The sequence below is a fragment of the Vipera berus genome (genome assembly GCF_964194415.1).
Source record: "Vipera berus genome assembly, chromosome: 3".
In the NCBI taxonomy this organism is placed as follows: Eukaryota; Metazoa; Chordata; class Lepidosauria; order Squamata; family Viperidae; genus Vipera; species Vipera berus.
In genome coordinates, this window is record NC_138204.1 from 170,822,812 (window position 1) to 170,839,148 (window position 16,337).

Consider the following 16,337-nt stretch of genomic DNA (forward strand, 5'->3'; position numbering starts at 1 on the left):
GGGGGTAAACAGCCTGAAAGCAGAGTGCTTTTCTCTCTTGCGTTGCCACGCTGCAGGCAAATGCCAACTTTTTGTCTCATAAAAAGCAATCTAAGGAGTGATGGAAAGAAAGCAAATTCCACCCTGTCCTCTGGCAAGCCAGGAAAACAAGACTTGGGCATTTTTAATTGAGGCTTGCAGAACACAAAGAATTGAAGCTGGCATAAAGTGCTCAGCATTATCTCCCTTCGTGGCAAGCACCTTTTAAAAAATATCTGGCTTACTCAAGCATACCACCAAAGGGCATCGGAGAGTCAGCAGTCCTGTGGCGTTTGTCCTTGGGCAACTGCCAGCGAAACCGGTTTCAGCCAGCAGATGTGTGTGCAAGCAGCTGAAATTCAGCTTTTCTGCCCCAGATTCCGTCTGTCTGGCTGATTGTTTCTTTTTTCTCTCCCAGATCCTCTTATTTTCAAGCTGGTTTGCTTTAATTGTGACTGTCCTATTAGAGGAAGACAAAGTGGCATGCTGGACCTTTGTAACAAAATTGGGGTTCTGAATTATTTTAAATGTACTGTGAAGAATTTTAAAAGCTGAAACGGAAAGGGCTTCCGTCTCCTGCACCCTCAAGAAGAACAGATAGCATTTGAAATAGCTAAAGCTTGTTAAACAGCCTAGCCTGAAGCAGCTGCTGCAATAATTGGTGTGGAAACCAAATCCTGACCAATGGCACATCAAACAGCGCCTGTTTTTTTTTCCCCAGTCTGCCTTTTTCTTAAAAAATTAGAAGCTGCTAATTTATCTTATATGATTGTGCTATTGTACTGGTACACATATCTATTCTGAACAGTTCATCCATGTGCTCCTTTCTGGTTCCATATCTTTATCCTATTTTTAGCGGCTAAGGTAAAAATGTGAAATTAAGGTGATGCAGATATATGCATTGCTATATCCACTTTCATCCACCTTCCCTTACGTTTCTGTGCTGCTTTGATCAATTGTTTCTTCTATTTCAGGTTCTGTTAGGCATTTTTTTATTAGGTACTTTTTTAAAAAAAAAATTGAAAGCAAACAAATTTTAGCAATGTAGTAAAGGATCAACTGTTCTCAAAAGATTCATAGTACACAAAGGAAGACTCCAAAAAGGCGGGTATATTCTTCTGCTCAACAAGAAAGCACAGATGTGGAGTCAAATAGAATTTCAGTATTTTGGACTAGACCTGCTTGCATGGAATAATCTATAGTTAAAATACAAACAAGCAAGAAAACCTAAAGTGAAATTTCAAATTTTTTTTTCAGTATATCTTCATTGCAAAGAAACATTTTAGGAAATCCTGTAGATCTTTCTTAACGTTGATAGTTTGCCCAATCCTTGTATTATTACCAAGGAAAGTTTTGTTGAGACCATTAATTTTCATCCATATTTCTCCCAAAAACGAGTGTCTACCAAACCCATATATTTTTGGTAGAATATATAAAGCCGGTCTCTTTCCCTATCAATCTGATTGTAATAAATGTCATAAATATACCCTACAATCTACAATATTGGATTTTGATATCCTAAATATGCAAGTCTTGTTGAGGAAAATTCACTCCTTCTTTTGACTTCCTTCAGTGAGCTGTAGAGATTGTTTTGTAAGTAATTTTAATACTGACCTGTTTCTACCTAACTGCTATGATGTTCTCAGTTATAAATAATACATTTTTTGTTTTTGTGGAGAGCCATAGAGATGGCCTTGAGGGAAATATTCATAAGCCATTAGAAAAGTGGGGAAAAAGCCCAGAAGCACTCCTTGAGGTAGAATTAGGGACAGACTTGAGCTGCTCTTCTCTCCTTCGCTGAGATATAAGAGCAAGGAGTAAGGGTGGGAGGAGGAAAAATACAATCGGACCTGCGAGATTCTTTTAAAATACAGCCATTCTCAATCAATCTTACTTGTAGTATTCTGATCTGGGAATCTGAAAAGACTGATAATTTTGGTCTTAATATACCCAAAACGTAGTCTGAGTATCTGATCATTTTGTAAATGTAATATGCTTCTCTCTCACCCCTGCATTGCCAAATGACTTGGTTTTTTTTTTAAAAAATGTGTACTCTCCGCTAATGACAGTAATTGAGCCAAAGGAAAAACTGAATGGCGCAAATAAGTAGGGAGAAGCATTAAGCATTCACTGCTGCTGCTCCTCTTTCTCATTTCCTATGAGAAATGTGAAGAAAAAAAGACGACCATCTTATTTCAGCTCAAGATATTCCCATGTTAAAAATAAATGGCCTCACTATTAATTATCTGATTATAGTTCACAGAGGGGGGAAAAGCCAAGGCAAGATGCAATGCAGAGAAGCACTCCATCTTTTGTCAGCTTTGTAAGTGTGTATTAGAGTAGGAAAGTCAGAATGTATCTCAACTTCACTTATTTGAGTGATGTGACAGAGATGGAACAGCTGTCCATATACTCAAAGTAAGGGAGTGTTGCCTATACCAGTGCTTAAGTTGTCTATAGAGTGCCAAAAAATGGCTCAAAGAAACCAGTGAACCTACGATGTCTCATTGCTTCATTTCTACTTATGAAGCCTGGACTATACTGTATCTGCAAACTCTTTTGAAGGGCTGTAGATGAAAAGTGAATTCAAGTATTCTGCCTTCTGTATTATATAGTAAACAAAAATTATTTAAACAAGAAGGTTGTTGTAAAATCTATGCTCCTCTACTGAAGCAAACCTAGGAAGAAAAAAAAAGGCTGGGAGAGATGCCTTAAGAAAGACTTAGAAAGGGAAGCTTTGTAGAGCAGAACAGCAGGTCCTTCCACGCACAGGGAGTGGTGTGGGAAAAAGAGCAGAAGGCAAGAGTGGGAAGAAAGCATTGCAGCAATGAAGAAGTGGGTGGAGCAGAGACACACGGAGTGTCTTGGAGATGCACAGAAGGCAAACATGAAAATGTGTCCAGAAGCGTATTGACTTTTGTATGGAAATCCAGAAACTTTGAAGGAAGAAAACACTTGGTGGAATAAATCACTTTAAACCAAATGGGAACTGTGTAATGTTAGCATCAACTAAAAGTTTCAATAATTTTTCAGTTAGTGAAACTTGGAGAAGAAAGCAGGAGTGGAATGCTAACTTAAAATGCCTGTTAGGGAGTGGAATAACTGTATGTTTCTCCCACCGGTTTCATCAGAACTCTTCAAGTTTTCTTAAGACTGACATGAAAAGATACTTCATACCAGAATCAGTATTTATGTAATTTAAAAAGAAAACCAGTTCCCATTTGGTTAATACTTATATTCTAGCAAGAGACATAAGAAGACAGATAATTTCCTGTCCTTCCATGAATTTAAAACGCAGCAAAAGGTATGGATTAGACCCTTTGGTAAAGACGGACAAAAAAACAGCAGTCCATTTTGGCTTGATCTCTCATCTTTAGTTTTAACATCTCTGTGTTTACTGCTCTAAACCTGTGTTTTCTCCTTAAAAAACAACAACAAAAAACCCAGAATGGAAATCTATAGATGAGAGAAAGCACTGTCACTGTTTGCCTGGGGAAGGCTTCAAGAATGATGAACTAACTAATGGAAACTCATTAATGCTGTGTTGAGGAGGCCATTATTTTTAGAAAAACGGATTAATACTGAAATTGTAAATGACAGATGTTAATGGAAAGGGGAAAATGGAAATGAAATCTCTCTCCTTCGCCAAATGGAAACGGATGCTGTACTTCCTATATTCCTTAGTTGAAAATATACTAAAAAGTGTAAGTATAAAGAGCAGCATTCAGGAAAGTAAAATGATGGTTGCTTTTTATTGCTCCTAAACATATAATTACGAGCAAAATAATTAGTCTCAGAATCCTCCCCCCCCTTCATTTATCCCCAGTATATCAACTTATTTAATACCTAATTGCTCTATTCGCCAATCAAAAGCTACTTAAGAAAAACTATACAGGTAGTCCTCAACATACAACATTTAAGTTCGTTTAGTGACCGTCCAGTTACAATGGCACTAGAAAGGGACTTATGACTGTTTTCACATTTATGACCATTGCAACATCCCCATGGTCATGTGATCAAAATTCAGATGCTTGGCAACTGACTCATATTTATGACAGTTGCAATATCTCATGGTCATGACCTTTCACGATCTTCTGACAAGCAAAATCAATCGGGAAGCCAGATTCACTTAACAACCATGTTACTATCATAACAACTGCAACGATACACTTAGTAAATTGGCAAGAAAAGTCTTAAAATGTGGCAAAAATCACTAAACAAATGACTCACTAACAACATAAATTTTGGGCTCAACTGAAGTGGTAAGTTGAGAACTACCTGTATTACAAATTTATAAAACCAGTATTTATTGAAAAATATTCTCAATGGTATAGCACTCTTCCTATAATAAAATTATAAAGTTTCTTTGAGTTTACCTTTGTGTTTTCATTGTATTGTATATTATAAACTAATAAAACTTTTTGAACTAAAATTTTTTTGTTTGAGTTGAACTTTATGCCCATGTCATTTTCTTGGCAACAATATGGAAATGGTTTGCCATTGCATTCCTTCTTTTATTTAACTTTACATTTTAACCTACAGCAGACATGTCAAACACAAGGCCCGGGGGCCGGATCCGGCCCGCAAAGTGGTTTCATGCGGCCCGTGAAGCCATCCTGGAAACAGTGAGGGAACGGCCCCCACTGCCTTGGCCCTGGCCCAGAGACCCTCCTTCTGCCAGAGACCCCCAGATCTGTCCCACTCCTGCCCAGGCCCCCATAGGCACCCTTGATGTCAACAATGTAGAGCTGGCCACGCCCACCCAGTAGGCCATACGCACTCTAGCCACGCCCACCCAGTAGGCCATGCCCACCCTGGCCACACCCACCCGCCCCCCCCGAGGGCAACCACAATGCTGATGTGGCCCTCAATGAAATTGAGTTTGACACCCCTGACCTACAGGATTCTAAAATATTCATCTTTCTCTTAAACATATGGCCAATTTATTAGTGAAGACACAATCTAGTCATATGCCTCTTAGTTGCTGAAACAAATGAAGTTGCTTGGGAATATCATATACCACTGTAGTCATTCTACCTAAACACACCGCATAATCTATTATTGTGGTGAGGATGACATTCATTTACAAACTAACACTAAAGTAACATCATCTCTAAGAAGTATGCCTATATCAGAAAGTTGAGCATGATGGCATTATAGTTGAACACATCTAATTCATCACTGAGTTTAGACAATTTTTAAAACTTCACATATTGCTAACTTTAGGTACATTCTTCTTTCCAGATCTAACCTAGAAAGTACAAATTTTGACCATTTATGGATTTAGTGGAAAAAATTTTATGTCTTTCTCTAGAAAAGTATGAGTAGTTCAGATAATATTCCTCTAAAACAACTTATACCAAATTGCAACTTTTGGGCAGCTTATTGTTCTTGTGTAGCTACAGAATAGTCTTGGTTAAACTTAGATAGTGAAGGCATTGATTTATAACTAGAAAAACTGACCAGAATTAAACAGCATGAAAAGAAAAACAAGAGGTACTTTTGTTTTACAAATGATGTGAAATGGTTATTCCAAAGTAAATTGTCATAAACTAGAATTTAGACATCCACACTCTTTCAGACATAGCTACTTATTTGGCAGTTATTTTGTACTAAAAATATGCTTAAACATAAAATTAGAAGCAAAGCAAACTTAATCTAAGAGTCTAAGGTTGAGAGTTTTCTGTTCTGTGCCCTATCAAGACTGTGTCAATGGAGTAAGTTCAGGTGGGAAATAGACTATTCCTCCCTCTCTCCCCTCACATTTTCTGTGATGGTATTTTTTAAATAAAGAATTTCCACTTGATTGATCCAAATAGAACTATCTCAGCTCCAGAGCTAGAATAATTTCCTCTTTTGATCACATGTTGGGAGAACGGGACAGCTTTGAACATAACCATTCCAAACACATTCCCAAAACGCAATGTAATCTCTTTCCTTCCTCCTCTTTAGTATCACAAAAGCGCAAGTGACGTCCTTTTTCACATTCTCATGCAAAAGTTTTAGAAGTTGGAACTGTCTCGCTAGCTGCCAATTGAAGGAACTGCCAACTTCTAATGGTTGGTATTCTGTTATTCCACAATTTAACCAAGACTATTCTACAATTTCATTATTCAAGAACAGTGAACATTGTTTTTAATAATATAACACAATTTGAAAGGGCTGTTTTAGTAGTGGCCATACTAAGTTTACTCACAAATCTGTGATACAAAAATCATAGTGAAAAGATTGATATTTTAATACCATATGTAATAATATTTCTGTCCCCTTTAACCATTCCTTAAGAGCAACAATGATATCCCAATACAAGCTTTTTTCTGTTCCTAAGTCTAAATGTCCATGATATATTTATTGCATTTCCATCTACCCAACACTTTGAAATATAATTTGAGAGTTATAAAATTATGTAGAATAGATTAATATAAAATTAATTCACATTACATGTTGACCACCTTCTTTATATTGCATGAAAACTATTTTTCTTAAATACTTTTCTACCGATTTATCTACAAAATACTGAGAATCCACTATTCATGCATAGCTTCAGGCAAATACATGGCAGGAAATATGTGCTTGAAGTCTTGAATCACAAGTACCCTCAACACCCATACTTTCCCAGTTAAAAGTATGTCAGCAATACAATCTGAATTATACGTTCACTTTCAACCCTCCCCTCTCATACTTACCTTAGGACAAAATTATAGTCTTCCAATTACAGGGGCAGTTCAAATCGATACAAAGGTGGGAGAAAACAGATCATTTTTCTTATGGAACTGTTTTCATTAATTTTTCATTAGAACTGCTTCGGTTTTACTATCCATCACTAGCAGAGCTGCTGTGCAGTAGATTACATTTCAGTTATCTTCCATGCTTCCAGGATTTAGTAGATATTGCTTGATAATGCTGCAAGCATTGTGGCTTTAACTTTTAATGATCAATAATGTACCAGGAAAAGTTACAGTACTATTTTTATAGTAGAACCAGTACTTGTCTTACCTCTCTAAGCCAAAATGATTTTTTACCTGAGTAGGTTCTAGAATAGACTTTGAACATGGATTACATAAACTGCTCATTCACATACTTTTAAAAATATACTGCATGAAAATTAACTAAGAACTAATGTTAGTTAAGCTTGTTGCTTGATAAACCAGTGAGAGAAGTAGGTTTCTTTAGTCAACAGAGCAAGAATGATTATTTTAAAAAGGATTAAGATAGTTATTAAAATATATGGATTCTATTGCTACAACAAAAGCATTATGCTTAGAACATCTCTAGTACACTTAACTTTAAACCAGATAGTTACTAGGTTGTATCTATAGGGCTTAATGTTAGCCAAAGTTAACAAAAAGGTTTAATGCAACTTCACATCACATAATCCATTTAATAAAAATAATTTCAGCTTCATAACTAAGAATATGCATATAAAATATACAGGAGAAAAGAATTACTTGCTTCATTTTTATCAATAATATCCAATGAAAACACAAAATATTCATTCAAACTAATCTTTGCAAAATACTACCAGATGTCCATTCTCATCATATAAACTAATTAGCCTCAGCAAACAAATATTGCTGAAAGATATGGCTCACTCCTGAAGGAACCAATAATTAGAATGGCTATATCAATAAACAAGATGGAAAAAACTACCAAGTCAAGTTAGTTTAATGCTATTGCTAAAATGCTAAACATATGTGAAGTTAAATTAACATAGTATATAGCTATAAATCATAGGCCGCTGGAACCAAAAACTAGGCCAAGCCAGGGATCTCATAATGAATATTTTCGCTTGGAAAGGCAACACTGGCAAAATAAAAGCTAGTTATATTTTTGTATTATGAAGGAATTAATTGCCCCAGATTGTTGGGGGCAATTAAGCTGACTTTGTAATAATGCCGCTTGGGTGTGTGTGTGAAAGCCCTAATAAGCAGGCATATACATAGAATGAAGGCTACTGCTAAGCTTGTAAGCCGCCCTGAGTCTTCGGAGAAGGGCGGGATATAAATGGAATTAAAAATAAAAATAAAAAATTTGTTGTCAACTGCAGCTCAAAGTAGAGACAGCAGTACCCTGGCTCCCATTCCACTCTCCACCCATGATAACATTTTAATTGTAGTTATCCATTGGTTGGTGTTTCCAGCCAAGATGGTAACTGGTATTAATAAAACCTCTAGATTAAATTTTTATCACTATAGGATTCCCTCACTGCAAACAAATGCTTTCTGAATAATTTAGTAATAACTCATAGATCCTAAATCCACTGAGATTCTTTTGAGATCTTTATGTTGAGAGGATATAGTTTCTAATCAGACATTGATTTATGATTTTCTCCTTTTGGGGCATGTAATGATGGTCAAATGTCATACAGTACAAATAATTGTATGGAAACCTCAGGAAAACATACAACATAAATAGGCATCTTAAAGATTATGGGGCTGCAAGCTGGAAAATGGCAACTTAATTTCCCTTCCTTAGATGTCTAACTCAATTTATCCCATATTTTAACATTAATGTATTTCCCTGACAGTTATAACCAGTAATAAAGAACAGACACAGCAATAGGTCACTGTCATCGTGTTTAGAAAGAGCTGAATTTAGATAGGAAAAAGGAAATTTGCAGAAGACAATTTTTCAGCATCAACTAGGACTTGTTTTTAAATTATAATTTCTTTATATGCTAAATTTGGCACTTCAAAATTCTTTAATGCAACACTTAACAATCAACAATTCATGTTTATTGTTATATGTGAGCTCAGTTGAAATGAAGGAAATGCAAATTAAAATTATAACCCATATAGTTTGTTTTCACATTTCTGAACCACCCATGACTCTCGGAGAGGAATTCTGTTGCTCTTACCTTTGTACTCATATTTATAACAAAAATGACTGCAGATGTGTCATAATTTTTATATTGAAAGTCCATTGTTAAATTGGAAAGTGCTCAGTATGATATAAAAGAAAGGGATCAGCACTATTTTAGGGGGGGGAATCTTTTTTTTTAAATGATAAATAAAACAAAAAATATCCAAGTTTCCAATGTAATTTTGAATTAAAAATACAAGATTGTGTGTCTCGAAAGAAACAATAGCCTCAGACAGACAACCTGTGATCTAACATCCATTTTTTCTTAGTGTAGGTAATCAAATCAGTGAGGAAACAGCCAAAGATGACAAGAAACTTTAATGCAAAGTATTGATCTTACTACTGGTGATCCCTTACTCTCACAAGAAATAATAAAGCACTCACATTGAAGTTTGAAATATTTAACCGGCCCGAAGGGCTTGGAGCTTTCCTGGTTTCATTTCCACTGTAAATAAACCTCAGGCTGCAAGAATGTCTGTATTCAAATGCCACTTGTCCAATGGAAGTAATTCCTAACACAGGATTCTGAAGGACAGGAATGACAGAGTAATTGGTTTTTAGTTTCTAAAGAAATAATAAAAAAGAACAATGGACAATATTATTGCAGAGTTTTAAAAAATCTATTTCCCTTCCCAATATCAGTTTTAGTTTACCCTCTTTGGCAAACTGGTGATCAAAGACAAACACGTTGATAAAAAAGTACCAAATTTAGGTAAGCATGCTCCTATTCAGTCTACTTGTAAAATTCAAAATCAGATTCCACAGCTTAAAGAAGAGCTGTAATTAAGAATCCCTCGAATAGACAAACTCGCATTTGCTCTATTTGATACTTCAGTCATGCTAAACAGGAAGTTGCAGTATGTGTAAAACAATTACACTTACTCCTAATTACTATTTGTCCTATCCACTGGACAAAAATCAGTGAGGTCTAGCTTACTTCTAGAGCTTTAAAGCTAATATTAAAAATTACATCCTCTTCATCTGTCTGCTTTCAACTTTGATTTCTTTTGTTTCTGCATCAAGCACTTAGGAGCATTTCTCAGTGAATGGGTCTATGGTATCTAAGCTGTTCTCCCTGGAGGCTGCAGGTATTTTGTATCTTTTGGTATTATGTGTTCTCTTGCTTTATATACCAGTTTTGGAAACAGCTTGTTAAAGAGTTATTAAATAAGAAACAAATCTCTACAAATTTTATTGATTAGGCTCATTTTTGAGACATGTCAAAATGTCTATATTAGACAATGGGTGGTCTAAGTATGCTTTAAAGAAATAATCAGATTAAACATCAGAGAACTACAGAGGCATTTGTATTAGTTAAAATGCATTCAAAATCAATATAAGCAACAATGATCAATTTGTCTTCAGAAGTTTGTTTCATTCACAACTCCAGCCACATTATTTTGAGGAAGTCATATTGTATGCATTTTCCAGTATATGTTGCCAACAGACCCTTTGGTACCACTTAAATCATGTTGAAAGAATACAAAATCTTGGCAACTGATGTTCCATTTTTTATGAGTTACAGCAATATATAGCATCCACCGACAAAATAAAATGTAGCTAAATTATAACCACCATTATTTCAGAACTTATTACCTTATAAAAAGAGAGCTGCTCATTTTTTCTTAAATATATTTATTGCTCTTATCTACCAATCTGATTTAACAAATGACATTTAACAGACTGTTCAAGATTCTGCTCTCTTTGTATACAGCTAATCGGTCTTACCAAGAAGTCTACATTTTGTTACCCCTGCATCATGTTTTATTCAGCTCATAACCTCAGATTCCATGACTGACCTAGAATGTCTCATTGACATTCCGGCCCTCCACAATCTAATTCAATTCATGTAACATTCAATGAAAAAATGTTTATCTGACTAATAAAAGAATTAGAAAGGAACATGATACAATGTGTATTTCAGACAACTGAACAAGAACAAATTGCCAACAAAGATTCCATATCCCATCAAACAGAAAAATCACAGTAATTTGGGCTGCAGCATTTGTAAACGGGAAGAACAACTTTCAGCAACAGATATGTGCTGTCATTTTTCCATCCAATATCCTCCCCAGTGTTTTAACCAAGTAAAACCCATTGGTTCTTATGAAGTACAGTGTGCTACGTATAGAAGATAACATTACCCCATCATCTGATTCTTAAAATTCAGTGTCTGGACCCATCTACTTTAAAAATGGAGGCAATGCATATAATATTAAATGTAAGGACAGATAGTGTTAAATTTTATTTTTCTTATACGTTTGTAGATTTTTCTACTGATTAAGATTAAAAAGGAATATTTTTCCAACTTTTCTGTTCCTTCCGTTTTACCATAGTGCAAAATAAGATAAAAATGCACATCCATTAAGACTAATTCCCATTAAAAAATAAGCATATAACAATAATCCAAATACAGCAATGCAATATTATTGCTATTGTCCAAATTTACTGATTTCGGAACACAAATTCAGTATACCTTCTCAATGAAACTGTATATTAATATTATTGTCATCCATCATTTTACCTTAACTGTTTATGATACATATGCCATTGGATAAATGAGGTTATATTAATTTTACAAGTTTACATTTCTGGAATAGCACAAGATTGCTTTTGTCCATCAACATATTTTAGGTATTTATTCTTTCAATTGCGGTATGTAATTAGGTTATTTCAAATTTTTAAAAAACTCTCTCTGGTAATGCTTTTAGCTTTCACTGATTACAGCTATATCGGATGGATTTCTTTTCCACTTGAAGCTCTGAATTCAAACTTTTCCCAATAAAGTATCACCCAAAAAAAGCAGAAGTGTTAACAGTGTTAGATTTTATATAGAAAGATTCTTTGTGGGGAAGAATACTGTAATAGCTGAGATTAGGCAAGGAAAGCATCATTTTCTCAACATTTTGGTGCTTCTGTAGTATAACTTGCAATCTCTTCTGAGAGTAAGCCGAACCCACTTAGTTAATATTATTTGGACAAAAAAGGAGGAACTATGTTGGTCCTTGAAAAGAGGATCTTTAAAACATGTAACATAAAAGTCTTATTAAGACCAACTTAAACAATGCACTTTTTATTTTTACAGATTTAGTCATGCTCCTATTTTTCCATTTTTTTAAAAAAAAAGACATTCAATTTTTCCAAACTTCACATTAAAAAATAGGTAAAGAAAAAAAGATAATAAAATAAGGGAAATCCCAACTGCAATATATCCCCATATTATAATGCAGTACATATTTTGCCTACTAATAAGTTTTCTCAGTAATTTTTCTACCCATATTGGGGGGAAAAAACCAACAGCCAATAAAATTTTTATGGGTCCTGATAATATGGCATTTTCTATTTTAATAAAAAGTGTAGATTAAATATAGATGACTTCAGATTCTAAAGTAACAAAACAATGCATTATTTCCTTTGAGTTAAACTTGACTCCTAGTAACTTTATGAACATGTCCACATTATTTTCTTGGCAATAGTATGGAAGAGGTTTACTAATACTTCCTTTATTACTGAATTAGTACAAAACGAATGAAGTCTCAGTAACCGATATTGATGGTGGTAGGGAAATATCTCCTGTTTTAAGAAAAGCAAAACATTTTTGCAAAAAAAAAATTGAATATAAGATTTAAGAGGACAAATCTAAAAACACAGATGAAGCTATACCAAGCAGAGGTGTTAGATAATTCAGAATTACAGAAATAATTCTGTAAATATCCAATTAATTGCTTTACCAAGTTTTTTAAAAAATTATATAAAATTCTAGGACTAACATTGGGATATTACCATACAGCCACCTTTTCAAACAAGGCTGAAATTAATAAAGAAGAGAAAGTAGCACTATAAGGTGCAACAGATTTTCTTTTGCTTCAATAAGGATACCATTTCTTTTTTTTACTAACTTCATGCCTTCATATTTTTTCCAAATTGAATTCATCAGTTTACAGTGCAATTCTATACATATCTCATGAGATCAGTAAGACTGATTCTCAGATAAGTGTATATCACATTGCAGCTTGTAAATGCATAAAATGCAGTGAGTTAAAATTATTATTTTTTTAAAAACATCTTGTTTAATGCTGATTTTAATAGTACTTTTTCAGTGAATTTATTGTACTTCATTTATTATCAAGTTTAAAAAAAACACTTTTGAATTCATTAGATTCAAACAAGGGCCACTCTATTACATAATAAATTCTAGATCCTTTTTAGAAAGAGGGAAAAATGTTCACATCTGTCAGGTGGGCAGAAGTGTATGACTTCTGTACAAGCTACAATTTAAATCCTTGTTTATGACCTTTTCTTTTGCAATGGATGAAGAAAACTCTTCTGGAATTCTGTTCAGTGACTTCCGAAGCAGGCATGTGTAAACTTGATTCAAGGTGTATACACTGAAAAGCAGACTGCCATTTAATAATGGAAAACAGAAAACGTTAGCTTCTAGTAATGGCAATGGCTTCTTCACAGTCAATCAAGGCCTTACTAAGGCCTAGGAGACTTAATGGCCATCACAGCACCAACCTCACTTACCCATCTTTATTTTCTTTTGCAAACCTAATATTTCACATATACATATTTTACACGTTGAAATTATTACTATTCCAAATGTTCTCATTTGAATACAGGCATGGTCTCTATATTTTATATAAACATGTCTTTATTCAACTTTTCATTCTAAAGCTGTTTGGTGTCCCAACTGAACATGAAAAAGGTTCCCCTTGTGTTGCATAAGAAAAGTGTCCTTAGTCCAGAGGTTCTTGTTTTATTCGAATGACCGAGGATGAACGAGATGTCCTTCTGAGTTCTCGCTTAAGTACATATTCACTGAATTGGGAAGAGTCCACTCCTCCTCCACACGAGCCAACAATTTCAAATCCTCTTTGTTGCAATCTCTCAAGTACCTATAAAACATAAAAAGAACGAACAGCTGCCTAAGTGCAAAAAATGTCATTCAGAAATCATAAATTACTCCCAGTTCCACCATTATTAAAATGTATCTCTGAAATGCTTCTCTACAGCCGATATTCAAAGCATGATAGAATAATTATTCATACGACTGATAATTCTGAATGAATCTTCTGAATTCTAACAGAAAATAAGAAACATAAAGTGATTATGCCATAGCCTTATTTTTAACCAAAGTATCTACATACATCATTTTTAATTTTTGCCTAAGTGCAAAAAATGTCATTCAGAAATCATAAATTACTCCCAGTTCCACCATTATTAAAATGTATCTCTGAAATGCTTCTCTACAGCCGATATTCAAAGCATGATAGAATAATTATTCATACGACTGATAATTCTGAATGAATCTTCTGAATTCTAACAGAAAATAAGAAACATAAAGTGATTATGCCATAGCCTTATTTTTAACCAAAGTATCTACATACATCATTTTTAATTTTTTAAAATTAAAAACTAGAATCAAATAATTAAATTTTATAGAGATAAATGCAATATACCTTAGAAGAAACACAGTTCAAATGAACAGTATCGAGAATACATGGGCTTGGTAATGTTTCTTGTAAAAACATTCTGTTTGGTCAAGCACTAACCTTGTACAGTGCCCATTTCTGAGCAACTCACTTTAAGAAAATTCATGACTAAAACAAGTTAAGAGAAAGATGGTAAGGAAATTAGAAAGTTAAGACCTATGAAGAAAGGTACAAGGGGTCAACTTATTTTCCAAAGCACCAGAAGGCAAGACAAGAAACAATGGATGGAAACTAATCAAGTAGAGAAGCCACCTGGAATTAAGGAGAAACATCCTAACAGTGAGACAATTAAGCAGTGGAACAACTTGCCTTCAGAAGTTGTGGGTGCTTCATCACTGGAGATTTTTAAGAAAATTGGACAACCACCTATCTGAAATGGTATAGGGTCTCCTGCTTGAGCAGAAAGTTGGGCTAGAAGGCCTCCAAGGTCCCTTCCAGCTCTATTCTTATTGAATACTTATAGCCTTGAAAAAGGCAACGGACTATGAATACTTGAAAAAACACCAAGGCCTGTTTCTCTTGTTCTTAAGTACAAAAAAATAATGTATTTCACTTTCAAGAAAGATGATTCTGATTTATAGTTAAAAAACAAGAAAGGCACTTTAACATGAAATTGTTCAGATGATAAGCTCTTCATTGAGTATGTTTGAGAGGTTGTACACCCATCTGTTTGTAGTTTTTATTTTAATTCTTGCATTGACCAGTTGGTTACATTTCATGTTATAAATGGCCCTTAACAACTTCGTTATGCTGCTTCACCCATTTATTTAAGCATAAAGTAATGTATTTTAATTGTATTGTATAAGCTTAAAGAGGGGAAAAGAGTAAAAAAAATAAAGATACAAAAGGCAAGATGAAAGTCAAAACTATGTGAAGGGGAATTTTGGTAATACATCCTCCTATACTTCTGATTATCTTTGTCTACCACTACCTAGATATTTATGCCATATTTTTAATTTTTAATATTAAACATAGAAGATTTTTGTTTCTCTCTGTTCAGGTGTTTTCATCTGTTGTTTTTAATTAGTCTCAATTCTTTTCATACAAACAATATTCCAAACGTCTAAATCTGCTTTGCTCTGTAATGTGTCATGTCATATATAAGAGCTGTTTCTGCTTAAATCTGGTTAAACTTTGTTATGAATATAGATTAAAAGGAAAAAAAGAAAAAAAGCTAATACATTGATTACATACCTGAACTGAATTGAGGTGACAATATCCATTTAATGGAAATCTGATGACATGCGTTGAGTCATGATTCCAACCTGCATTGACTGAATTGCACATCACGTCACCAATTTCTGGGAAAACCTCTTCTATTAAAGATTTATCTCCACTTAAAGTAATTCTTTCTCCAAGATCTGGAGCAACACGTACAACCAAGCACTCACAAGATTTCGAAAACCGGCCTGTCTCCCGATCCTGTTTCCATCTTTCCATTTCCCCTAACATGGGCTGAAGCTGAAAATACTTTGCTTCTTCATATAACAAACTGTAATCCTGAAAGATACATGATATTTAGTAACAGAGTACAAAAAACAACAACAACCTCATAATGTAGTACCTGAGCAGGTATTTACTTCAGTACAATAGGCTAAGGGCCAATAGCAGCTTATGGAGAACTCTACATTATTGGAAATCTCCATTATTTTCCAACTAATAAGAGTTTATGGATATTTTCATATTAAAAGAAACAGGCAGACTGCTGTATTGTTTTGGGTATATATATATATATATATATATATATATATATATATATATATATATATATATATATATATATATATATATATATATATATATATATATATATATATATATATATATATATATATATATATATATATATATATATATATATATATATACACACACACACACACACATATACAGAGTGAGCGCCTGTTACTCGTCCCAGCTTCTGCCAACCTGGCAGTTTGAAAGCACGTAAAAAGGCAAGTA

At 34.1% G+C, this 16,337-nt stretch overlaps 1 protein-coding gene across 5 annotated transcripts in view; it reads right to left on the reverse strand.

The window, feature by feature from the left end:
• Positions 1 to 11,878: 11,878 nt before the first annotated feature.
• KCTD1 (potassium channel tetramerization domain containing 1) overlaps positions 11,879 to 16,337 on the reverse strand; it is a 50,147-nt gene continuing 45,688 nt past the window's right edge. For all 5 annotated transcript variants that reach the window (XM_081322350.1, XM_081322348.1, XM_081322349.1 and 2 more), the window contains 2 exons: positions 15,570 to 15,875; positions 11,879 to 13,778 (listed from right to left, as the gene is read on the reverse strand). In XM_081322350.1, coding sequence (XP_081178476.1) covers positions 13,620 to 13,778; positions 15,570 to 15,875 — 465 coding nt within the window. In that variant the 3' untranslated portion in view covers positions 11,879 to 13,619. The remainder of the gene's footprint in view (positions 13,779 to 15,569; positions 15,876 to 16,337) is intronic.